This window comes from Neoarius graeffei, chromosome 11 (genome assembly GCF_027579695.1).
Source record: "Neoarius graeffei isolate fNeoGra1 chromosome 11, fNeoGra1.pri, whole genome shotgun sequence".
NCBI lineage: Eukaryota > Metazoa > Chordata > Actinopteri > Siluriformes > Ariidae > Neoarius > Neoarius graeffei.
In genome coordinates, this window is record NC_083579.1 from 18,532,282 (window position 1) to 18,559,677 (window position 27,396).

The 27,396-nt window shown below is 40.6% G+C and overlaps 2 protein-coding genes across 4 annotated transcripts in view; both read left to right on the forward strand.

Moving 5' to 3' along the window:
• LOC132894156 (synaptosomal-associated protein 23-like) overlaps nucleotides 1–6,468 on the forward strand; it is a 210,325-nt gene extending 203,857 nt beyond the window's left edge. For all 3 annotated transcript variants that reach the window (XM_060933557.1, XM_060933554.1, XM_060933555.1), the window contains one exon: nucleotides 5,822–6,468. In XM_060933557.1, coding sequence (XP_060789540.1) covers nucleotides 5,822–5,881 — 60 coding nt within the window. In that variant the 3' untranslated portion in view covers nucleotides 5,882–6,468. The remainder of the gene's footprint in view (nucleotides 1–5,821) is intronic.
• A 1,016-nt stretch (nucleotides 6,469–7,484) lies between these two features.
• On the forward strand, nucleotides 7,485–21,066 carry rin3 (Ras and Rab interactor 3). Its single transcript, XM_060933553.1, has 10 exons — nucleotides 7,485–8,409; nucleotides 8,928–9,576; nucleotides 13,447–13,561; nucleotides 14,457–14,529; nucleotides 14,633–14,724; nucleotides 14,843–16,237; nucleotides 16,677–16,985; nucleotides 18,278–18,409; nucleotides 19,350–19,513; nucleotides 19,840–21,066. Exons 2-10 carry the CDS (start codon nucleotides 9,010–9,012, stop codon nucleotides 20,176–20,178), a joined length of 3,186 nt encoding a protein of 1,061 aa, XP_060789536.1. The 5' UTR covers nucleotides 7,485–8,409; nucleotides 8,928–9,009; the 3' UTR covers nucleotides 20,179–21,066.
• Nucleotides 21,067–27,396: the final 6,330 nt, after the last annotated feature.

Sequence of the window (27,396 nt, forward strand, 5' to 3'; positions counted from 1 at the left end):
GAGCAACTTCCAGGGATGTGATTTTTCCGCAAATTCGCGGAATTCCGCTTTTTTCATCTCAAAACTTGAAAAAAAAAATTTTTTCCGTCATTGAGATGAAACGAGCAGTGTTGCCAGATACTGCTGACGTTTTCCAGCCCAAAATATGTTCAAAACCTGCCGAAATGCACTTAAAATTGCCCAATTAGGTGGGAACCGCCCAATCTGGCAACCGCCCAATCTGTTACAGAGCGATGGGCCAATCACGTACCTCGTTTGAAACGAGGTACGTGATTGGCCCATCGCTCTGTAACAACCAATGAACGCGCTTGTTAGATAGCTGTACGTAAGCTCGCTTCAAACAAAGAGTTGAAAGATGGCAGCCTCCGTGATCGAGCGTAAAGATGCAAATCGAGTTAAAGAAATCGACAGAATAGTGAAAAACAAGTTCCGCTAGGAATGGTTGGAGAAAGAGGTTGCTACAGACGTTGGACATAAGACTGTGAGACATTTGTTCAGCGATTTCATTCTTTGGGGAGAGGGCAGAGGTCTCTGGCTGTCAAGTTTGGGGATGCTGGGACCTCCCCTGCCCGAGCTACGAGCGTGCAAAGTCGGGCTGGAGCCCGGGATAGAAACGAAACCTAAGCGGAGCGCCGCGGCTCGCCTCGGGGTGAATTACATCCCGAGGCGCGGGGCTAGCGTGCCCTGCCCATGCTGGTTCTTTGGGGGGAGGACAGAGGACTCTGGCTGTCAAGTTTGGGCAGTCTGGGACCTCCCCTGCCCGAGCTACGGGCGTGCAAAGTCGGGCTGGAGCCCGGGATAGAAACGAAACCTAAGTGAGTGAACACAGTAGTTGTGAATATCCTTAAAGTGCTGATGACACATTTTTGACATCTTTGGCAATGTTTTATAACATAAAAAGTAATTCCCTATGATCCATATATTAATTCACGAAGGCGCCTATTTTACAAGTTATGATAAAAAACGCGGCTATTTGGGCAAATTTGACAGGGCTGCAGCACCCAGGAGACGAAAGAGGAGGAGGAGCTATATGACGTCAGCGAAAGAACCTTCCTCCTAACTTACCAGTTTGTTGTTGATGCGACAGGTGTTCAGTTTGTCATTATTAGTATTATTATTATACATTATTATATATATATATTAGTTATTATGCCTTCGCGTTGTGTTGCCGGCTTTTGCTCCAAAACCTACAAGGATGGGGTAAGTTTATTCAAGTTTCCCAGAGATCCCGAGCTGCATGCGAAGTGGGTGAAGCAAGTCAGGCGCACTCGTGACAAGTGGGAGCCCTCACCAACATCCGTCCTGTGCTCTGAACACTTCGATTTGGATTGTTTTGACACCCTTCCCAGCTTAAAAGAATCTCTTGGGTGTTCAGTTCATCACAAACGTGTGTTACTACCATCAGCAGTGCCTACACAGTGTTGCCAGATTGGGATTTTTACCGCCCAGTTGAGCGGTTTCAAGTGCATTTTGGTGGGTTTTGAACATATTTTGGGCTTTTTTTTTCCAGCCCAAAATATGTTCAAAACCCACCAAAATGCACTTGAAACCGCTCAACTGGGCGGTAAAAATCCCAATCTGGCAACACTGCTATTCCGGAGGGGGTCTACAAGTAGCTATGCCGGATCCAAAGACAGTCCTCCTGTCAGAACATGTGTTGTGAAACGACATAAGATAAAGGTACGTAGAGCTATAGATTCTACATGATAATCATAAATGTAATCATAAAGTCGGCGTGATATCAGTCATGTATTTGCTTGTGAAAGCTTGCGGCTTTCATGTAACTGCCGCCTAGCAACGAGAGGCAAAAGGTAAAGAGGGTAGGCTATCATAGATTCTATTCAGAAGAGATCAACACAATTCTAGACTCCCAGAAGAGGAAGAGCTAGCACTAGAGAGTTCACCGGCGTTTTCATGTGCCATTTCCATTGAGTAGAACCAGAGTAGAACAGCCAGTGAACCGCAGCGTGTTCTTCCGCTGACGTCACAACATGGCCGCGAGCCACGGACCCAGTTTTCTTGCGCTGTGCAATTAAAAGTTGGATATTTGCGTAACAACAGCTTCTTTTCACGTAATTATAACAGAAATCTAACATGTTTGCCATGTTGTATAGTTTATTTAAGAAATTGCATAGAGTCATGTTCGTGTCATCAGCCCTTTAAGTGAGTGAACACTGGGGTTCTGAATATCCTTAAGTGAGTGAACACTGTGGAGTTATGATTATCCTTTGGTGAGTGAACACTATAGAGTTATGTATATGAAGTTGACATTGCTAGAGTAGAAACTGCAGAAAAAAGTGACTGATATGCTGGAACTGGACATGGATGCTAGCATCTTTTTTCTTTGAGAGTTCCTGAAGACTTGTGGATGAATTCTTATGTTGCATCATGTTTGTTTGAAAAGGCACATTTAGGTATGTTCAACTTCTACAGTAATTGAAAGTATAAATTTTGTTTTTCCTTATACAATTTTAATGCAGATGATTTAATTTAGAATGACATTTTTAGGTTTCATGTTTTGGCTTTTTGTCAATCACTGAATTTACTACAGGGGCTCAGAGTTGCATGTTGACCATTAAATTGGCTTGAATTTGTTAATCATGACAAGTTTTTTCTTGCGTGTTTGCTTGCCATTTTAGTACAATTTTTAAGTCAGAAAACCCCAGAACCCAGGAGCTTCAGGGGGCTTTGCCCCCCTTGTCCCCCCACCAGGGCGCTGCCCTGGACCAGCTGGGGGCCTGCAGCCCCCAGACCCCCGACTAAAATTTTCAGATAATTTCACCAGCCCCAAATCACATCCCTGAACTTCTCCCAACGATCTGGGAGCAATTTGGCGATGAACAATGCTTTTTCCAGCATGATGGAGCACCATGTCACAAGGCAAGTGATAACTAAGTGGCTCAGGGACCAAAACATTGAAATTTTGCATCCATGGCCAGGAAGCTCCCCAGATCTTAATCCTATTGAGAACCTGTGGTCAGTCCTCAAAAAGCAGGTGGACAAACAAAAACCCAAAAATTGTGATAAACTCCAAGCACTGATTATGCAAGAATGGGTTGCCATCAGTCAGGATTTGCCCCAGAAGCTGATATCCAGCATGCCAGGGCGAACTGCAGGAGTCTTGAAAAAGAAAGGTCAAAATATTGACTCTCTGCATAAACTTCATGTATTTGTCAATAAAAGCCTTTGAAACTTATGAAATGCTTATAATTGTACTTCAGTAGACTATAGAAACATTCTGACAAAAAGATTTAAAAACAGTAAAGCAGCAAACTTTGTGAAAAACAAAATTTGTCAGTATCAAAACTCTTGGCCACAACTGTATATTTCTTGGTGAGTGGCCATCGATTGTACACTACTTTTCACGATGCACTGTGGGATACTGAGTCCACTATATAGGATGTAATAATTCTCACTATACATTCAGACAGCACTACAAAATGGTGAACCCACTATATAGTCCACTATATAGTGAATAGTGAGTGATTTCAGACACGGGGAGTGATGGTGATACCGTACTTTGTAAAGCCTCTGTGAAAACAGCGTCCGCATCTGTGCATGCTGATTGCACTCAAATCAGGTGTTTCCCATAATGACTAGGCCCCAAGAGCGCGCATAAACTCAGTGTGTGCGGTTGCTTGTGCTGTGCCACACTCAAGTTTACAAAGGGGTGACAGTCACGTGTTCACCTTCTGTGTGACAACTTTTAGCTCACGTATATATTGCCATGCACTGCCACCAAAATGCCTCATTTTCATCGATAACCCATTGCAAAGCATCATGAGCTGTAGGGTGATTGTAGCTTAATAAGGTGGATGCGATGTTGGATGCAACCCAGCAATTGTACCCTACTATGAGTAAAAATTAGCTTCAACTTGGGGGGATTCGCAGCCCAGTAATGGGCCACGGCCCAGTGGTTGAGAAACGCTGCGCTACAGCACTGCTCAGTAAATTTGTCACCATTTCCACTTGAAGTGAGGTGTATTTTTGGTGATGTGCTCATGCTGAATTTAGTCCCCACCACTCAGGGACATTTAGGTGACACGAAAAATAATTCAGACCATCGACTGGACAAACGCAGAAACAGATTCTGAGAATGTCTCTGGCTGGAAGTAACTTTTTAAATGCCATTTTCAAGACTTTAGGAAACAAGTTATTCCATGAAATCTAGTCGTACATGAGCTGATGGCTGACGAGACACAGCACCGAGTCGGCTATAAGCCACATACGATGAAATTAAGTGGAATAATGGTTTTACTCTATCCATGTTCACTGGATTTTGAGAAATGGAGCACTTTTATTTTTTGCAAATTTGATAAATTATAAACGTTATATAAAATGTCCAGCTAAATAATTTCCGTTTAGAATGTAAACAAACCGGCAAAATGACACTAACAATTTGTGAAAAATGCGATAATTATTTATCTCATCTCATCTCATTATCTCTAGCCGCTTTATCCTTCTACAGGGTCGCAGGCAAGCTGGAGCCTATCCCAGCTGACTACGGGCGAAAGGCGGGGTACACCCTGGACAAGTCGCCAGGTCATCACAGGGCTGACACATAGACACAGACAACCATTCACACTCACATTCACACCTACGGTCAATTTAGAGTCACCAGTTAACCTAACCTGCATGTCTTTGGACTGTGGGGGAAACCGGAGCACCCGGAGGAAACCCACGCGGACACGGGGAGAACATGCAAACTCCACACAGAAAGGCCCTCGCCGGCCCCGGGGCTCGAACCCAGGACCTTCTTGCTGTGAGGCGACAGCGCTAACCACTACACCACCGTGCCGCCCCATAATTATTTATATTATTTAGAAATTAATATTATTATTAATTGTTTTCGAGTAGTTATTATTTTGTCCTTGTTTGGTTCAGCAACATGCTCCTCCGGGTTTCCCCCCCACTGTATATGAGATGATTGCCTAGTAGTAGTGTAGCCAATCAGAGCATGTGATTGCTCATATCCAGCGAATGTGGATGGAATGATCATGATTATATAATATTAACACCAGGTTAATATTTATTTTTATCTCAATCAGAAAAGGCTGGATTGAACATGGTTTGGGGTTTTTTTGGTGTTTTTTTTTTTTTTTAATAAACCTTCTGTAATGAAGTTATTTTGTGTTCTCACTGAAGATTAAAGTATTGGCACACTTTGCTGCTTTAGGTGCACACACTGCCATTGTATGTACATGAGCTCATGTATGTGAGTGTGTTAGACTGTCCTGTGATGCAGCAGACATGTTGGGAATCTGTCTAAAGCTCAGTAGCTCACCCTGTGATGAAGACATGATGCCTAGTTTGATTTCAGTCATATTTCGACTTGGATTAGCATGTTAATACTTGTCATTTACTCACATTTCAGCCAGGATTGAATAGTCCTGAGTCCTGCTGTGTTGCACCATCATGTGAAAAAATTGTTAATGGCATTTATTTGTTATGGTACAGTCATACCAAAAGCAGTGTGTGTGTTAAAATTCACTCTCAGTGCCTCGTTGATTTCATGAATGCTCTGTGACGTGGATGAAATGGGCAGCACGTTCGTTCGGAATGTTTTCATCTTGCAAACTTGATTTAAAGGAGACACAAAACAAACATACGCCAACTGTCCACAAGTAGGGTGTAAGTTAATCTTATGAAAGCTTTTAAATGTGAAGGTAAAAGATCGATTGATGAAGGAAAATAATGAACAATTATGGTAAGAAAATAAACTAAGGACAAACTAAGTATACTTCTGCTTATGAATATTATGTACATGCCTAAATATTATATGAACCTAATGCTGTCTTTCTCCCCCCCCCCCTTTTTTTAGGCTGACATGAATAAAGCTCGTATTGATGAAGCCAACCAGAGAGCTAACAAGCTCCTGTAGAGAAGTGATTTCAACAGATGTGAACAAGCATTTTCTCTCTCTCTCTCTCTCTCTCTCTCACACACACACATACACACACATTATATATATATGCGTGCATATGAGCACCTGTTCATTTGAAGGGTGAAGAATTTCAGTTTTCTAAACTTTCCTGTGCCTTTGTGTCATTGTTTAGAGGCTATTTTGTAAATAGAAATGTACACACACTGCCTCAATCAGGTCATCACTAGATGCTGGGCACGCTGCACATAGTTATGCAATATGTTCTGGTGATGGCTGTCCTGACTTTCTGTAATATTCTCTGAGGGTTGCTGTTTTATAATGCCCTCTCCTTGCCTGGGTCAGCATGGCTGATTTATTTTTGCCCATAAAGGGACCAGAGACCTGTGTTTTTTTAATGTTCCCACACGTCTGGGTGTGTTTTTCTCCTTGTAGGCTGTAATCTGAATTCATATTAACCCCCTCTCTTATTAAGATTATGATATAATTGTTTACTTGTATCCACCTGTCTGTGCTTGATTGTATCCATATTTAATTATAAAATGGCAATGAACTTGTGAATGAATTAAATGTTGAATGCAGTTCTGGCCCACTATGTTCTGGTTAAGAATGTGTTGAAAAGTGTGCATACACAATATAGGCATGCATAACAGAAAAATGTATGATTTTCACCATGATACTAATATAACTGATGGGTAGGATTAATGCAGTTATATATTTTAATTTTAATAAAGTAAATGCAGTGCCTTCTGTTTCCAACTCTTTTGGGATTTTTTTAAATTGATTTTAGACCAGCAGGTGGCGATGTTAGTCCTGTCCGGAATTCTCTCATTTTGGATTTTGACGTTACAGACTTAAGGCTTTTGGATCGCTGGGACCATTTTAAGCTACAGCCGCCCGCCCCCGCACTTTCAGCCATGGCTTTTTCTTTCAATGTCCTTAAATCTACTTTTCTCACTCAAACATATTAAGCTGATGAATTTCCAAAGCGTTAAAGGAAAACAATTGTAATATTTGCGAGCAGTGATTTTTGAACTTTTTACTCCACTAATTCACACATCATTGTTCTCCGCATGACTGTACTTTTGTAGATAGTTTAGAACTGAAATGATCTGTTACACTGTTTCTACAAAACTCGTCACTTTCTCAAAACTTCAGCAGGTTTATTGAAAGAGTTGCCCCTGGTTAATCAAATACAAGGTAATATTTATTTTTTCTCTTGTTTCTTTTAAATGATATGTATTAAAAGTCCTTATATCCAGTTGGGAACTGCCTGATCATGGAATGTAGAAACCGATTGGTGGGGGGGCGGAGCTTTAGCTGACTTGGCAGTATTCTTGGAGGAGGAATTGGAAAGTATGACTGGTTCAACTACGATTCACGCTTCCTCTCAAATTCCATGATGGTCATCAACATTATTTTATACTTATGATTTTTCCCACACTTCAACCCAGTTGAAATGGATTTTGCGTTTCATTATTTGGTGAAATTATTATTAAACAAACTTTCAATGAGACATCAGTGCTTTAAGACTTTTTTTTTTTTTTGCGCAACTTGGTTTTCTTCACTCACTCTTGATACTCAGTTAAGTGTGAAGTTACGGTTTACCAACAGGAAACATCTGTCAGCATGACTTTTGTTAGTGTAAGAACCCCAATAAAGTCACTACTTTAAACTACGATTACATTAACTAGGTAACATGACAGTAGTTTGACTTAACGAAAATGAGTGAGTGATTACAGAAGGTACATATCACAAGAATAACGAGACAAGCATGTTGGTTTTCCGGTTTTACATAGTCTGTTCAGGCTTTATATTTATGAAGCTTATGTAAAGGATTTCTTGAATAAAAATCTCAAGGCTGTGTTAACTAAACAAACCGATGCGTCACTCCCTTCTGGTCAAAACCCCTCACATTTGTGAACATACTCAGCTGAAAGGGATGGGCTGGGCTTAGTCTCTCGCAGTGAGACTTCCCACATGTGCTGCATTCTTTGTGGAGCACTTTAGAGCCTCTGGCACATCTGGAGCAGCTTAACTTTAAATAGACTGGGAAGTTGTTGACTGCTTACGAATGAGTTTTCGTCCTTTCACGTACACACACGATTCAGGTCTGCTGAACTGACAAACCCATCTGGCGATGAAGTTTATTGGCAAGTTGTAAAGTTTAAATGTTTGCATCTTTGAGCGTGTATAGGTCTGTGTTAAGGGGTTGGCTGACCACTCTGGACAGCCCCTTCCTGAGAACACTGCTGTTCACAGACAGGAAGTCAAGACCAAGAGAAGGACCATAGAGAAAGAGAGAACTTTTCTATTAGATTTATTTTCCATAAGGTGAAGAGAAAGATAGCTCTGTTTAAAGAAAAAAAAGACGAAAGTACCAGGCGAAGATGGACGAGCTCAGGGTGCCTGTATGATAAGTAACGGGAAACACAACGAAGCAAGAGCTCAGACGGGAAGGGGGGAAAGGTTGTGGTCTAAAACACAACGATGAAGAAAACAGTTGTTGCAACTAAGGCATCTAGTGGGTGAGTTGCTAGATACACACACACACACACAAACAAAATCATAGAAATATATGGCTCAGGATCTCTTTTTTGCTCTCTTTTTTTGTCTGGAGTTCTACATGCAATCCTTGTCCATCCTTTTTTTCGTCAGCACCATTGACATCATACCCTTGGGAGACATATTTATGTAGTAGGGAAGGAAAGAAAAAACATTTCGAGAGCAGACTAGGAGTAACATCAACAACTTGATACTATGCCAATCCAGTGAATAATCAGAGCCTAGCAGATTCTGTTCTCAATTATCATCTCACTTATGTAATGATACAATGTCATGACCTACTAACATGCACTTCATTTTCCACCGAAATATACAAATAGTATTGAATCTTTTCTACAGAAGTTATATTGCTTTGCCAAAAAGCTTTCATTTCTGCTGCTCTGCTACACATCATTAATTCAACAGCAATTTGGTTGCAGTATAAACTCATAGCGGAGGTGTGGTTTTCATTTGATGATCTTTTGTGTCTGTTTTCTCTCAGGTTGCTTCTCAAATCCTTCTAAATCTCTCAGAGATCCCTTATTTCATTTTCAGCATTTTCTCCTTATTCTTAAATATGCAATATGTCCTCGGCTACTGCCACATCTGTCATCCCCCAATCTACGACCCCATCTTGTTCGCTTTCCGACTGTTCATCCTCACCAACATCTACAACGCCGGTCCAGTTGGTTGACATTTCAGTTAAACCAACTCCACTAAATCCCCCAAAGTCCACTTCCCCTCCTCTGCCACTCTCGCCTCCTTTCTCAACTCGAAAACCCCAAAGTTCTGTGCCACCTCTCAATTCCAAACCTTCTGTCCCTCCTCATCACAAAACAAAGGTGGCTAAGCCCACATGTCCACCTCTCCCAGCACATCAGCCTTCAGCAACCCCCAAAACTTCCTCTACAGCCATGTCCAAAGCCCCTCCTCGGCCAAGCTCTAAACCCTTATCACCACCTCTTCAGAGACCCCCACCACCACTCACTTCAAAAACTCCCGTTGTACCATCCCCACCTGTTCAAACCCAGAAATCATCCCAGCCCAGTATTAGCATTTTGGAGAAGCTGATCAAGACATGTCCAGTGTGGCTACAGCTGGGAATGACCAAAGAAAGAGCTACTAATATACTCAACAAAGAGCTCCCTGGGGTGAGAGTACAGTGTGTGTTTCTTTTATTATATATATATATATATATATATATATATATATATATATATACACACACACATGCATACACACACGTGTGTGTGTGTGTGTGTACTAGTGCATCTCAAAAAATTAGAATACCATGAAAAAGTTCCTTTTTTTCATAATTTAATTCAAGAAGGTAAACTTTCATATATTCTATATTCATTACATGTAAAGTGAAATATTTAAAGCCTTTTTTGTTTTAATTTTGATGATTATGGCTTATAGCTCATGAAAATCAGAAATCCAGTATCTCAAATTATTAGAATATTTCCTAAGATCAATAAAAAAGGTTTACAATACAGAAATGTCCAACTTCTGAAAAGTATATTCATTTATACACTCAATACTTGGTTGGGGCTCCTTTACCATGAATTACTGCATCAATGCGGTGTGGCATGGAGGTGATCAGTCTGTGGCACTGCTGAGGTGTTATTGAAGCCCAGGTTGCTTTGATAGTGGCCTTCAGCGTATCTGTATTTTTGGGTCGGGTGTTTCTCATCTTCCTCTTGACAATACCCCATAGATTCTCTATGGGGTTCAGGTCAGGCAAGTTGGCTGGCCAATCAAACACAGTAATATCATGGTCAGCAAACCATTTGGTAGTAGTTTTGGCACTGTGGGTAGGTGCTAAGTCCTGCTGGAAAAGGAAATCAGTATCTCTAAAAAGCTCGTCAGCAGATGGAAGCATGAAGTGCTCTAAAATCTCCTGGTAGATGGCTGTGTTGACTTTGGACTTGATAAAATACAGTGGACCAACACCAGCAGATGACATGGCACCCCAAATCATCACAGACTATGGAAACTTCATACTGGGCTTCAAACACCTTGGATTCTGTGCCTCTCCACTCTTCCTCCAGACTCTAGAACCGTGATTTCCAAATTAAATGCAAAATGTACTTTCATCTGAAAAGAAGACTTTGGACCACTGAGCAACAGTCCATTTCTTTCTCTCCTTAGCCCAGATAAGACACTTCTGACATTTTCTCTGGCTCAGGAGTAGCTTGATATTAGGAATGCAAAAGTTGTATCCCCTTTCTTGAAGATGTCTGTTCATGATGGGTCTTGATACACTGACACCAGCCTCAGTCCACTCTTTGTGAAGCTCTCCCAAGTTCTTGAATCAACTTTTCTTGACAATGCTCTCAAGACTGCGGCCATCCCTGTTGCTTGTGCACCTTTTCCAACCACCCTTTTCAGCAATGACCTTTTGTGGCTTACCCTCCTTGTGGAGGGCATCAGTGATCATCTTCTGGACAACAGTCAAGTCAGCAGTCTTCCCCATGATTGTGGTTGTGTGTACTGAACTAGACCGAGAGATACCACTGTGTTCATACTGTTTTACTCAAACTCGAAATGAAATATTCTAATATTTTGAGATGGGGTTTTTTTATGTTTTTGTACTGTATGCCATACTGATTAAAATTAAAATAGAAAAATGCTTGAAACATTTTAGTTTGTGTAATGAGTCTATAATATATAACATTTTCACTTTCTTAAATAACTGATGGAAAATATTGAACTTTTTCACAATATTCTAATTTTTTGAGATGCACTAGTATGTGTGTATGTATGTATGTATATATATATATATATATATATATATATATATATATATATACACACACACAGTTAGGTCCATATATATTTGGACACTGACACAAATTTTGTTTTTTTTTACCTGTTTACTGAAACATATTCAGTTTATAGTTATATAATGGACATAAAGTCCAGACTTTCAGCTTTCATTTGAGGGTATCCACATTAAAATTGGATGAAGGGTTTAGGAGTTTCAGCTCCTTAACATGTGCCACCCTGTTTTTAAAGGGACCAGAAGTAATTGGACAATTGACTCAAAGGCTATTTCATGGGCAGGTGTGGGCAATTCCTTCGTTATGTCATTCTCAATTAAGCAGATAAAAGGCCTGGAGTTGATTTGAGGTGTGGTGCTTGTATTTGGAAGATTTTGCTGTGAAGAAAACATGCGGTCAAAGGAGCTCTCCATGCAGGTGAAACAAGCCATCCTTAAGCTGCGAAAACAGAAAAAAACCCATCTGAGAAATTGCTACAATATTAGGAGTGGCAAAATCTACAGTTTGGTACATCCTGAGAAAGAAAGCAAGCACTCGTGAACTCATCAATGCAAAAAGACCTGGATGCCCACAGAAGACAACAGTGGTGGATGATCGCAGAATAATTTCCATGGTGAAGAGAAACCCCTTCACAACAGCCAACCAAGTGAACAACACTCTCCAGGAGGTAGGCCTATCAATATCCAAATCTACCATAAAGAGAAGACTGTATGAAAGTAAATACAGAGGGTTCACTGCACGGTGCAAGCCACTCATAAGCCTCAAGAATAAAAAGGCTAGATTGGACTTTGCTAAAAAAAAAACATCTAAAAAACCCAGCACAGTTCTGGAAGAACATTCTTTGGACAGATGAAACCAAGACCAACCTCTACCAGAATGATGGAAAGAAAAAAGTATGGCGAAGGCATGGTACAGCTCATGTTCCAAAGCATACCACATCATCTGTAAAACACGGCGGAGGCAGTGTGATGGCTTGGGCATGCATGGCTGCCAGTGGCACTGGGTCACTAGTGTTTATTGATGATGTGACACAGAACAGAAGCAGCCAGATGAATTCTGAGGTATTCAGAGACATACTGTGTGCTCAAATCCAGCCAAACTGATTGGTCGGCGTTTCATAATACAGACGGACAATGACCCAAAACATAAAGCCAAAGCAACCCAGGAGTTTATAAAAGCAAAGAAGTGGAATATTCTTGAATGGCCAAGTCAGTCACCTGATCTCAACCCAATTGAGCATGCAGTTCACTTGTTAAAGACTAAACTTCAGACAGAAAGGCCTACAAACAGACAGCAACTGAAAACCGCTGCAGTAAAGGCCTGGCACAGCATTAAAAAGGAGGAAACACAGCATCTGGTGATGTCCATGAGTTCAAGACTTCAGGCAGTCATTGCCAACAAAGGGTTTTCAACCAAGTATTAGAAATGAACATTTTATTTACAATTATTTAATTTGTCAAATTACTTTTGAGCCCCTGAAATGAAGGGATTGTGTTTAAAAAATGCTTTAGTTCCTCACATTTTTATGCAATCATTTTGTTCAACCCACTGACTTAAAGCTGAAAGTCTGAACTTCAACTACATCTGAATTGTTTTGTTCAAAATTCATTGTGGTTATGTTAAAAAAAAAAGTTAAAGTCCTTCCCACGCCCAGTACCTGGTATTCCTTGGCAGTCTCCCACTCAAGTACTAACCAGGCCCAACTCTGATGGTGGCGCATCGGGCGGCGCCGATCTCCGTTTCCATAGCCCTTGGCCTCTCGCCTATTACATAGCTAGGGTTACAGTGGGGGGCTAGTCCTCTGGTAACAACGAGAGTTCAACTCCCCATGCACATCTGTATTGCAGCGTGCCTTGCCAGATGGTAGTGGGTACCATTTTTATGATGGTCTTTGGTATGACCCGACCGTGAATAGAACTCACGATCTCCTGATCGAGAGGCGGACACGCAACCACTAGGCCACTAGTCGGTAGATTGTGGTTATGTACAGAACCAAAATTAGAAAAATGTTGTCTCTGTCCAAATATTTATGGACCTAACTGTGTAATATATATATATATATATATATATATATATATATATATATATATATATATAGTGTGTGTGTGTATATATATATACACACACATATATATATATATATATTACACACACACGTATGTGTGTGATCTAATCTTAACATTAAATATGCAATAAATATCTCCTGGCCTAAATCATGGCTTTACCATATTTATACAGATCTTTTTAGTGAGGAGGGACCGTGGCCAGTCGATGATGGTGGTGTCGGTTCGCCTTCCAGACCAGCAGGGACTTCCCCAGATCCAGGACTTGCATGTGAAAGAAGAAAGGGCCAGTGAGTTTAATTGTTTAAATAAGCTCTGAGTTAATGTAAAGAATCGATATGTCCATAAATATTTGTTAAGCTGAAGGTCAGAGAATTGAGGTATCAAGAAAACATCAGTTAAGAGTGTTGGGAAGTACTCATAATGGTGGATAGCATGACAGCGGTTACAACATATTAATCTGACTGGCTGAAATTTTGAACCACACCCCCACGCATATCAGGTAATCACTTCAATTTACATGCTATTCATTTTACAAACATAAACCGAATGCAGTTACTGCTGATATGTAAAGTTTAGACTAGCATGATGGCATACACTGAAGCCAACTGAAACTGCATTTTATAATTTGGCCAACTTTTGCTGGTGCCATGTTGGTGACCATATATGATCATTGGCAAATATTTTCAATTTGATCATTAGAAAAAGACTGTACAAAATACAGTTTGATTCTGAATGACTCACATATTGGTTCATCATGCAAGGTAGTGTGTGGAGGAGGGGAGATGACCACAGGTTTCCTGTCCTCAGCAGTGAACTGACGTTAACAGTGTCCAACTTCCTGAACCTCATGTCTGTGTTTGTGTTGCTGTGACTGTTTGACAGAGGCAGATCTTTTCATTTATCATGCTTCATGATAGCTCTGCCCTATTTGGGTGTTTAAAGCCTATGTGAAACTCAGTATTACTTTGATGTTTACACCTGCTTGGTCAATGTATTCATTCAGCAAATGATCTTCGGTTTATTGACTAGGTCTTTGTGTTTTTGTACAGATGGATAGTTATATTGATAAAATACTGCTGGCCAGTTGTTGAAATCTGTTGAAACAGTGTAGCTGTGGTATGCTTGAAAAGAATTTTGTGAATCCATAACCATAAACAGTTTTGTTTCTTTACTCTCTTACAGTACTGTATCTTGAAGGCTCAGTCCTGGTCTTTGACAACATATTTAAACTAATTGCATTCTACTGTGTTAGCCGGTAAGCTAAGCTAAGCCTCCAGTCCTCCAGTCCACCATGTCCAAACTATGGCTCTTCAAATGAGCATGTTTTCACTACAGTATTTTATTTTATCATTATCCAGGGACATCCTCCCTTTTACCCTGAAATTACCTCAGGCCATCATCCAGGCAATGAAATATGAAGACATGGAGGTGATTTCCACACTAGGAGTAGGTAATACAAAGTATATGACCCTACAGATTTTCAAACAATCATTAAAATGTAATAAAATGAAATTGTGTGTCCATATCTGAGTTACTCTGTAATTCTGTGTACTGAACTTTGTTGATAGAATTCTGGGGCTCAGAACTCAATAGTCACATTCGGGAAGATTTGAGTAAATCTGCAGACCACAGTGTCTCCAGAGAGATTAAGCTTTCCTCTGGAAATGACCATCTTTGGTACATCAACCCCATTTTCATTGAGGAATACTATAACAGTCTGCCTCCCAACTTTACACCTTTCCTGAGGTCCCAAAGCCTCAACATGCCTGTTCAGGCACTGCCAAAATTCAGGAGGCCCCCACCACTACCTCCACGTCCACTTACCATTTCTGAAGATGCACTGACTCAAGTGTCCACCAAGGCAGCGAGAGAGAAGGTTACATCAGAGGAGTCTTCACTTCTCTTGCGAAGTTCTCCTCCGCTCAGAGTGCTAAAAGAGGAAGGAAGTCATTGTGGGTATAAAAAGTCAGAGGGAACTGTAGTACCCAGCGTTGAGGTAGAAACAGGGAACAAACAAGATGTGGCACAACCATCTCTAAGTGAAGCACCAAAACAGGGTAGCATTGCCCTTTCACACAAGATTCCCCCAGTTCCACTCCGACGCCGGATATCCTCAGGAGAAGTCGTCCAGCCGGAACCTTTAAAGGAAACTAACTGTGCATCTCTGGCAGCAGAGACCAATGAAGATCCTGGTGCTGCTGTTTCACTCATTTGTTTTGATGACAGTAGCCTGAACCAGTGGGCATGTGGACAGTCTAAACCAACACAAGAGGGAGATCTGGGTGATCAGTTGAAAATTTCAAATGGAGATTCCACTGTGAATATGCTTCCAGTAATTGACACAAAGAAGCCTGGTGTTCCAGTGCCACCTCCCAGGAGAAAACGTACATTACAGACCACGACTACAATTTCCCAAGATGTCAGTAATACCTCAGAGTTTGTTACCCAAGAATTTGGCCACTTCACTCCACAGCCCACTACAACGCTCCAGAACATTTGTGTCAATGCAGACCTTCCCAAAGTTACAGATGTGTCATTATTTGCCCCTGAAGGAGGTGCTCCCCAACCAGATCATGACTCCTACTCCACGAGTAGCACAGAGGAAGAAGCAGATCCCACCCCGATGGGTGTCTTGGTGAAGAGGACACCCACTGTTATGCTAGATCGTGCGAAGCACCGGCTATCCATGGTGAACTTCTCCACCGTTTTCACAAGCTTCATGAGTACTGACCGAAAGCTTCAGAAACGGATTGTGGAGCTTGCTAGAGATGGGAGCACATACTTTGGTAATCTGGTACAGGACTACCGGGCCTTTACGCTGGACACTATGAAGAGGCATTCCTCCAGTACAGAGATGCTCCAAGAGATCAGACAAATGATGACACAGCTCAAGAACTATCTGATCCAAAGCACAGAGCTGCAGAATCTGCAGGAGCTAGCTACTTATTCTGAGGAGAAATTGGGTAATTTACCTACATAATTCCATAACAGGATGCTTTTATCAATTTTTTTGGGGGGGGGGTGGGGGGATTTTAAGCCTTTATTCATCACATATACAGTGAAATTATTTCATTTAACCCATCTGAAGCAGTTGGGGGTTAGGTGCCTTAGTCAAGGGCACTTCAACCATGGATGTAGAGAGAAGCTGTTCACTAACTCTCCCTATCCACACATTTTCCTGCTGGTCCAGGGAATTGAGCTGGTGACCTTTTGGTCCCAAAGCTGCTTCTCTAACCTTTAGGCCATGGCTTTCCCATGATCTAAGATAATCACTATCCAATCAATATAATTGTGTATTTGGAGATGAAAGGGTTTTGGATGAGCCTCTGACTTTAAGATGATACATTTCTCATTATTTAAAACAATATAATAAAGTATATATCCATTTCTCCTTCTCTCTAGAGATAATCATTGAGGCAGCACTTTATAAAAGTGTTTTGAAGCCTTTGAGAGAGGCAATATATAATGGATTGAGGGACATCCACTCCCATGCAGGCACTCTGAAAAAGCTCAAGGAAAATCAGCACATAGTACTGGGCACCACCACCACAGATTTGGGTGTGACCACTTGTGTTCCTGATTCACCTGTCATGGAGAAGATCCAGGGGAAGTTGGGAAATTTGCATCAAGAATACTCACCTCAGAAGAAGATCGACCTGCTCCTCAAGACTTGCAAGATCATATATGAGTCCATGTCTGTGGGCTGCCCAGGTCAGACAAGAAAAGGAAAGACATTTGTGTTCTTTACTTTGAATAACTTGGCTTGACTAAAGCCCTATTCAAACTGAACTAGTTTCACATAGTGAGGTTCATATTAAACATCAGCTTGGAGAAAAAAAGTGATCTCAGTGACTTGGTTTGAGTATTCCAGAAACTGCTTTTCACGCACAGCACTGTCACCTTAGATTCTTGTTCCTGGTTGATGGGAGCAGAGCCCATTGTGGTCTTCTGTTATTGTAATCCAGCCATCTGAAGATTTGACATGTTGTGCATTCTTCTATGATGCTTTTCTGCTCACTGCAGCTGCAAAGAGTGATTGTGAGTTACTGTAGCCTTCCTGTCAGCTTGAACCAGTCAGGCCATTCTTCTCTGCTGCTCACTGTGTGTGTAAACTCTAGAGACTGGTGTACATGTGTGAGAGAGAGAACCCCAGGAGATCAGCAGTTTCTGAAAAACTCAAACCAGCCCATCTGGTACTAACAACCATGCCATGATTAAAGTCACTGAGCTCACTTTTTCTTCATTCCGATGTTTGATATGAATATCAACTGAAGCTCTTGAGCTGCATCTGCATAATTTTATGCTTTGTGCTGCTGCCACATGATTGGCTGATTGGATAATTGCACGAATGTGTAGGTGTACAAGTGTTTGATAACTAGTTGGTGAGTCTTTGTTCAAAACTCTTTTCCCATCCAAATAATTAATTTATTAACTTTGACCTCAGAATGTCTGTGTGTTTGAAACTGTTTCAACTGATGTTGAAATGATGAAAGTCTCGCAAGTAGGATGGTAATTAGACCGACATCAGTAATGGTATCCCCCTTAGTGTGCTGAAATAGAGTTTCTGTTTTCTTTGTGTCTAGGAATGTGCAGTCTGTCACAAAGCAGGCAGCCTATGTTCTAAATTTCTTTCATGCTGAAAACAGAAACCATTTTGGGTTTGGAAGGAGAATAAGTCCCGTACTGTTTACACATATAATCTTACAAGAGACTTCTGTTTTCCTTTGGTTGTGGAGAGAACAGAAGGATTTTCTTAGCTGCTGATTCTCTGCTCCACCCCTTCCTTCTTGCGCCCAATACCACAGCTGTTCTCATTACCCATATCTAATCAGGAAGTATAGCAATTGCAAAACACAAGCCAGAGTTTGTATGGAGGGTGAGAAGTAGTTTTGATTCTGTTTATTATTTGCTGTGGCTCCTCCCAAGATAGTTTGACTATGCTTGTATGTTAAATGTCATAACTACCATTTATACATATATGTATTATATGTTGGATTCTGTAGGAAAGCCTCATGGTGCAGACGACTTCCTGCCAGTACTGCTGTACGTACTGGCTCGATGCAACATGACTGCACTGCTCCTGGATGTGGAGTATATGATGGAACTGATGGACCCTGCGCTACAGCTTGGAGAAGGCGAGTACATAAACGCACACAGATGCAGTGTGTAATGCCTTATTTACAGGAAATCCCACAGCACATGTCTGGTATTGGAATGCCAGAAATATCATTCCAAACATAACATTTTCCTAAATCTGAGAGATGTAAGATGTTCTCATCGTGTCTGTGTGGGTTTCCTTCAACAGTCCAAAGACATATGGATTCAGTCAACAGGTTACTCTAAATCCCCCGTGAGTGTGATGGTTATTGGTCTCTGTATTAGTCCTGTAATTGATTGGCGACGTTCCCAAGGTGAACCCTGCTTCTCACCTGAAGTCAGCTGGGATTGGCTCCAGCTTTCCCCATGATCCTGACAGATAAGCGGTGTAAATAATGGATGGCTGTAAGATTTTGGTAGAAAAAATGGCAAGCTACTTTCATCCTACACAATGCTGAAGGACATGATATTTAGTTTTGGGGTGATGGTTCTACTTTAAAGTATTTTCAATATCACAGCAGATCAGGAACATCATATTATACATATTTTATTGTCCCCTGATTCAGTAACCTTTTTTTTTAATAACAATCCTACACACTGTAGCGTTAACTCACTTTAAAATATGACTTCAGTTGTGGTTTTAATAATGGGGCCTTGCATTTTGCTCTGTGGCTTGCTCTGAGGAAGGACTTCTCTTGTGAAACTGCTCCAGATAGTTTGTCACAGAGATGACATCTAATGGTTCAATCTCAAAAATCAGCTCTGTTTTGCAACTTTGAAACTGTGATCTTTGGGCCCTCTTTGCATTTCTCACCATCCTCATTGCAGTTATAGTAACTTTGTGGACATTATCCGAGTCCTATACCTTCACCAAGGGTCTGTTTAAAGAAATAATTGTTTAGCAAGTCACTGTGGAAGGATTACTGCTGCTGAACTATAGTGTTCCTTTAGTGATGTATTATGTATTTGTATTCCTAGGTTCATACTATCTCACCACCACATATGGAGCTCTGGAGTATATCAAAAACTATGATAAGCAGGCAGCTTCCAGGCAGTTGAGTTTGGAAATCCAAGACTCTATTCATCGGTGGGAGCGTCGCCGCACTCTTAATAAGGCCCGTGCATCACACTCATCCATACAGGTAGGCAGAAAAGACACTTTCTGTCAAGACCCTTTAAATGTCTGAGTATTTAAAGCCTTATGTACTGGATAATTATGAATGAATGCATTATTTACTAATTGTAAGGTTTTCTAAGCATGATGGGAAAATTACATTGCATTAATGACATTTAGCAGACAATCTTGTTCAGCATACAACATACCCAGAGCAGCCTGGGGAATTAGGTGCCTTGCTTAAGGGCACTTCCACCATTCCTGCTGGTCTAGGGAATTGAACCAGCGACCTTTTGGTCCCAAAGCTGTTTCTCTTACCATTAGGCCAAATCAAAGTCACTTTTTTTATTGCAGGATTTCATTACGGTTTCTTTCATGGAGGCATGTTCTAACACCAAGACACTGGGTGTGGATCCCAACACCACTGCTCAGGACCTGAGCACACAGTGTGCAGAGAAGTTTGGAGTGCTGGAGCCTGACTCCTACTGTCTGAGTGTGTTAGTGGACGGCCACTACCAACCCCTGACTCCTGAGGAGTTACCACTTGCTATCAAATCCAGCCTACACCGCAGTGAGCCACGCAAAGAATATTACTTTGTGTATAAGCAAGGACGCTGGCCAGGACGGGAACCTGACAAAGAAGTACTGGATACTCCTGAACCAACAGCTGGCCAGGATAAGAGTTTGATCTGAAGAAACTACAAAAAAAAAAAGCCAGTAAGCCTCGCAGATTAATGCTTTAAACAATCTCTGAGCTCATTTTACAGAAAATGAAACAACCCTGCAATACTATCACTGTCATCAGATTAACAGAATGGCATTAAAGGACTGGTACTTTTATTGTACTTCCATCCTGGCAGCAAGTCACCTCCAAAATTGGACTTTGACCTGTGGCAGGAATGTAAGAATGATTTGGATTAGTCATTCCTTGCTTTAAAATAACTCGATGTTGATGAGTATAACAGATACAGTCTGCTCTCTGTATCTGGACTTAAAGGTCAAAACCCCTGGACAAAACAATCACCACTTGATTTTGAAACTTTGGCACTGGTTTGATGAATTGAGCAGGAATTCTTCAGGATCCAGTAAACTGACCTTTTACTATAATGGATACCTGACAAAACCCTTTACCTCGCTGTGGCAAGATCATGTTTTCAGACATTACAAAAGCATCTTTTTTTTTCCCAGAAATTGAATCAGACTTTTAGTCATCGTTAAAAATATTTATTTTTCATTGAAATACCACGTAAACTCAAGCCCATGTTTGGATTATAGCTGACAAACCAGAGGGCACTTTATTTTTAATCTTTATTTTAAATGTTCTGTTATTTGCATGTCAATTTTATCTGGTAATTAAATTTTCTTATATTGGTTCCTCTTATCATATTTCCTCCTGAATTATTATCAGCTGTTCTGGATAATATTTCCAGTTCTATTATAAAACACAGGAATAATGTTTGTATGTATGACTCAGGGGTGATTAAGTGCATTTTCATTATGTGATGTGATGCATCACAATGTAAACCAGAGCAAGCAGGGCTGTATACATGTCTGTATACAATTAAAATATCCTTTTCTTGACCTGTTGTTGTTGACTGATTTGTTAATATTTATATGTTTTACTGTTTATTCATAGTAACACTCATCTTTCAGGGCTCGAAATTCACGGTGGTCCGGTTGCCCGAGGTGACTTAATTTGTCATTTGTACAATTTGTCAATTGTAATTCCTGTCACTAGCCAGCCCGGCTGGCTAGTTGAAAATAAAAAAAAATATATAAAGCGAAGATTCAGACACACCGTCAACTAAAGCCGCCACATATTAAGCGTGTGCCGTGTCTGTGTTAATCGATGTGTTTATCGGCAGGACGGAAACTACTGAAGAATTCCGAATCATATCGTGTACGAGTCAGGCTGTCGTTTTTTTCACTACTGCGCATGCATATAATGCATCTCATTGAATATCGCGGTAATCACGTGTAGTATTGGACCAGGTGGGTGGAGCACAGAAGGCCAGAACTGAGTTCTCAATGAACTATTTATTGCTAGCTTTTTAGCCTTTTATCACTTCCCAGCCGTGTGCGTGCACACATGTGTTCTGGTTGGGGAGCGCTCCCTTTCTCTGCTCTCCTCTCCTTTTAAAGGGCGCGGTCACTGGGGAAGACACACAAACACAGGTTAATCCCCATCAGGTGCAATGATTCCACCACTTACCTTACCTGATTCCGCCCTCCATTCACAGACCGACACTTGGCCATGGCCCCGCTGCCACATCACGTTATCAAATTCAATAGATGTGGCCACATTATCGCCCATTTAAACATGTGTTTTTGTTGTTGTTTACATCTACATCTGCCAAAGCTACGTTGCGATGTGGAATTTTCTGAAAGGTGTACAGAAACCACCAGAGACGGGGACAAAGCGACCTCGGTCTGAAGAGAAGAAAAAGGCTGCCGATAAAGCGTATGAGAAGGAGAAACGACAAAGGACTTATAAGCAAACGTGGGAGCAGGGTAGGCCTTAGCTGCGATACGATTTTTATGGAATAATTAATTTTTTTCAAGTTGATTCCTAGTCAATATGATGCTCCCAACACTTTCTCTCCCATAAATGGTTAAATACAGAAACCATGTTGGACATATTTTGGGTGCTATAGTCATGATAGTAAGTATATTTGTTTTCAATACTCATACACCAAGTTGCCAAGTTTTCCAATATATTATTATTTGTTGATATTATATTATGGTGCTCTGTGTTGTTCTCATTTATGTATTTAACAACAGTATCAAAATACTTGGGTCTTGAAATAAATGCACATCAGTCATGAACAATGGTAACTACTCTCTTTTTGTGTTATTTTTGACAGAAGTAAAATTCATACATGAACAAATTTTGGCTAGTTGATTTTCTGTTTGGCTAGTTACTTTGGAAGGTAACTAACTAGTCCAGCTGGCTGGTGAAAAAATATATGATTTCTTTTTTTTTTTTTTTTAAGATATTTTTTTGGGCTTTTTGCACCTTTATTGGATAGGACAGTGTAGAGACAGGAAATGAGCGGGAGAGAGACGGGAAGGGATCGGGAAATGACCTCGGGCCGGAATCGAACCCGGGTCGCCCGCATTCATGGTATGGCGCCTTAACCACCTGAGCCACGACGCCCCCAAAATATATGATTTCTATTTCTATTTCTAGGCCTGTCTTTTTTTTTTTCCCTTCCTGAATGTATGCAGCTTGAATAAGCTGATATTTCTTCTTGGTACATCAACAATAATACATGAAAATCATATACTGTATATATGATAAATATGATGTTTTTAATGCATGTATTAGACTAATGCAGGGGTCATGAACAGGTGTAAAAGAGGAAAAAACTCTAGCTGAGCTGATAAATGTGTGGGTGTCAGGAAATCCGCTGAGAACACACAAACTACAAACATGGACACTCAGAACTACAATCCCCAAGAACCACAGCACCCTCTGTCACCTGAGTATTAATTACAGCTGTCACACATCCCCTAATCAGTACTTCACCTATTTAAGCCACTCTCACACAACACTTCAGTGCGAAGTATTGGTCTGTTTGCCCAGTTCATACCAAGCCTTGCATTCTCTGTTTGTCTCTTTTTCTGACCTTTGCTTGCTCTTTTCGACTACGACTTTGTCTTGCCTATTCTACACTGTTTGTTTGTTTGCCGATCGCCCAACCCTCACTTGTTTCCTGATCTCGCCTCTGTCTATCGTTTTGGCTTTGTCGACCATCTTCTCCACTCTCCTCTGTGCCTACATCCATAAGTGCCTGCACTCTGACAGTGGGGGGAAAAACTGACTGTGCAGATCCTTTGCATCTAAATAATAGTAATTAAATATGCATTTAATTATTTCATTAAAGGCTGATCGGATCAGAGACTAGTTACAGACGTTATGTAAAAACTAGATAGAACTTGATGCCAACGGCATCGATGGGGATGCCTCCGCCTGGTAGACCACACGCCTTATTAAGTTGTGATTTGGAGATGGACATTTGGCCTCCCAGTAATCTTGACCTGGTGAAATTACTTGTAGTAGCCTTGGAGACATTGTGTTCACAAGGTTTTCGGACAGACCTTTGACCTCACAGAGACCTTGACCTTAGACCTTTTGATCTCAAAATCTAATCAGTTTATCTTTGTCCCCAAATGCACAAATGGTGGAAGTTTGGTGAAATTCCTTTCATCTGCCTTGGAGATATTGTGTTCACGAGGTTTTCGGACAGACATTAGAACTCACAGTGACCTTGACCTTAGACCTTTTGATCTCAATCTAATCAGGTCATGTTTGTCCCAAAGCGTACAAATGGTGAAAGTTTGGTGAAATTCCTTTCATTAGCCTTTGAGATCGCGTTCACAAGGTTTTGGGATGGATGGACGCACACATGGAGGGACGGATCTCAAAATCTAATCAGTTTATCTTTGTCCCCAAACGCACAAATGGTGAAAGTTTGGTGAAATTCCTTTCATTAGCCTTTGAGATCATGTTCACAAGGTTTTGAGACAGATGGACAACCCGAAAACATAATGCCTCCTGCACCTTACGGTGGCGGAGGCATAAAAAGAGGAAAGTGGATTTTTTTTTTTCATTTAATTTACCTTTTACTGCTCTGATTAGGGAACTGGTAAGTTTTCCTTGGAGATGTGTTTTCCCACTTTGTTAATTGAAAACATTTAATCTGTTCACGACAATAGTCACAAGGGGTAACGTGAAATGCCACTATGCATAAAAATAAGCATCAAAAGGTATCTTTTGTCTCTACTCAGTCATGTCTGTTGCTTATCCAGATTTTTCTAAGCAGGAAATTTTATTGAACTGGGCCTCAGAAAAAATGTTACAGTATTTAGATGCTGGTCTTTCAGAGTAAATTTGGTTTATATCTGTTTATTATCCATCCATTATCCATAACCGCTTATCCTGTGCAGGGTCGCAGGCAAGCTGGAGCCTATCCCAGCTGACTATGGACAAGAGGTGAGGTACACTCTAGACAAGTTGCCAGATCATCGCAGGGCTGACACATAGAGACAAACATTAATTCACACCTACAGTCAATTTAGGGCCACCAGTTAGCCTAACCTGCATGTCTTTGAACTGTGGGGGAAACCAGAGCACCCGGAGGAAACCCACACAGACACGGAGAGAACATGCAGACTCCACACAGAAAGGCCCCTGTCAGCCACTGGGCTCGAACCCAGAACCTTCTTGCTGTGAGGTGACAGTGGTAACCACTGTGCCATCCTCTGTTTATCATAAGAAGCTAAAAAGAACAAATACTGGAGTGAAATTATAACCTTCCTACAACAGTAAAGCCAAGCGTGAATCTGAGTGGAGTTGCAACCTTGAATTGAAAATGTTCTGAAAAAGACCAGAAATGTGTGATAGTTTTCAAAAATGTTGCATTTCCAGTAGTTATTCAGCATCCTAAAAATGAGAATTCATTGTCATAATGTGAGAGAAAGAAACTTTTTAAAAAATGCAGATGAGTGGACAAAAAGTGAACTAACAGAGCTTGTGTGTGTAGAAATGTGTATGAGTAATGACACATATATATATATATATATATATATATATATATATATATATATATATATATATATAATATGAGTATCATGTACTATTACAACATTAAACATCTGGATAGATCACAGTCGAGGTCTCAAACACAACTCCACTTTGCACCTGGTGGCTCCTGATGGCCTTGTTGGTGTTAAAGGCTCTTTTCTTCCCTTGTTCTGTCCGTCGGTTCACCTTGAGACTGGAGTATGTCACTGCTGCCTCGCTCGATAATGAGTGTTAGGTTCTGCTTGTCTGATGCTTATGCACTTCATCGCTGCCCATTATTTTAAATGAGGGTCAAGTGAAGTTAACCCGCACTAACGAGGACTCTCTCCCTGCCTGAACGAGTGTGTTGCCCTTAAGGAAAAATGTGCTACTTTTAACAAGAGAACAAGGGCTGCATCTTTCGTTAGTCTTCTGCTCCTAAGTCTGACATTTAATCAGCACCATTTTAACATGTGGCACTAGCAAGGGCAGCATCAGCTCCAAATAAAGAGAAAAGTTTGATTATTAAAAAATGGATTCAAGTTCATTTAAAATGATCAGTGAAAAAGCAATTTTTGTTTCAGTTCATAGTGCATTAGAAGGCCTATCAAGTTTAATGAGACTACCATCTTGCATGGCCGAGGATTCCAATGTGTTTGATGCCAAAGCCGTAAATTAAAATGAGATGCTGGAAGCTTGTTGCATGTTTCCTGTCCCATCACCAATGACTTTACATGATGCCTTCTCACTGGAGATGTAGGGTTGAGTAAACGGAGCAAGATCCAACTGGATGTTTCATCTTGATTGGCGATCACCTGATGCTTCTTTCCGTTCATTTTTCATACTTGTTCCTGAGACATCATTAAGCACATTGACGTCAAAACGGGTTTCTCTGATATTTTCCCCTATTTTAAGTCTGCCACCGGACAGGACGTTTCGGGGCATGTAACATGTCTTTTCATCAGTTTTTTTTTTCATCTCTGTACACGTTCTGACAGTAAGCCTGTGTGTGTGATTTTTTATATATATATATATAAAGCCTGTACATGTAAACCCCAGCACATTTATTCCAGCGCTTCTGGTGAAAGCGTGCTACAGCTTTTCCTGATTTCAATTTAAAAAAATAGCATTTTTGTTGTAAAAATCAACGTTTCTGAGGGGGAAAAAGAGGACGACGCAAAAACAGTTAAAGGAAAACGTGTACCTACCAGTGGTGTTCTTTTAAGAACTGTACACCTGTTTGGAGTCCAGAGTATTCCACATCAAGACCAGAAGACTGACTCACTGACATCCTCCAGCAGAAGGTGAGAGAGATCTGTTTACGCATCAGATAGAAATCTTATTTTTAAAATGTAGACGACGACTGCAGAAAAATAAGTCAGAAATTCTTCTGCATTCCAAATGCAAAAGTCATTTTACTCCCTAATGAAAGAGAAATTATTCGACTCATGACTGATAATTCTGTCACGTAACTGATTCTCAGTCACATTGCAGTAAGGACTTGGCTAAAATTTAAAATCAAAAGTAAGTTGTGTTTATAATATTCCAAGGCAACAGTGCATCTATTTGTGTATATTAATATAATTTTTGTTTGTAAGATAAATTCTAAATATTAACACAGTTGACACAATTCTTCAAAAAGAAAAAAAAATGAACCAGCTCTCTTCTTACAGAATTCACTTCCAACCCTGATCAGGAGCTTGTCCAGCTCATGACGATGAAAGATGATCTAAAGCAGGAATACATGATTTAGGATTTAAAAGGTCTTCTGTAGGAAGGTGCAGGACCAAAGTTTGTGCACCCCTGCTTTACTCCTTTTCAAAATAGATATTTTGACTCTACATTATAGAATACATCAAAACTATGAAATGGCATATATGGAATTGTGGTAAACTAAAAAAAAAGTGTTTAAAAAAAACCCCAAAGTGTTTGATATTTTAGATTCTCCAAAGTAGCCAGCGTTTACCTTGATGATGCTTTGCGCACTATTGGCATTTTCTTAACCAGATTCTTGAGGTAATCGCCTGCTGCATTTCAATTAACAGGTGTGCCTCATCAAAAGTTAATTAGTGGACAAGTTTCTTGATCAAACAGCCCTAATCAGCAACTGTATTAATCCATATGTCAAGAACTGCTCAAGTAAGTTAAGAGAAACGACAGTCCATCATAAGACATGCGGTGTCTTTTGATTAGAAGAGGTTTACTACAAACTTTTGACTGGTACTGTATATATCCAGAGATGCCTGTGTAAGTGATTATTCTGTGATACAGCAGGAGTGTACATTTGTATTTTGTCGTATCATAACTGATAAACAACCAATTTTCTTTTACACGTCCTGTAGGTG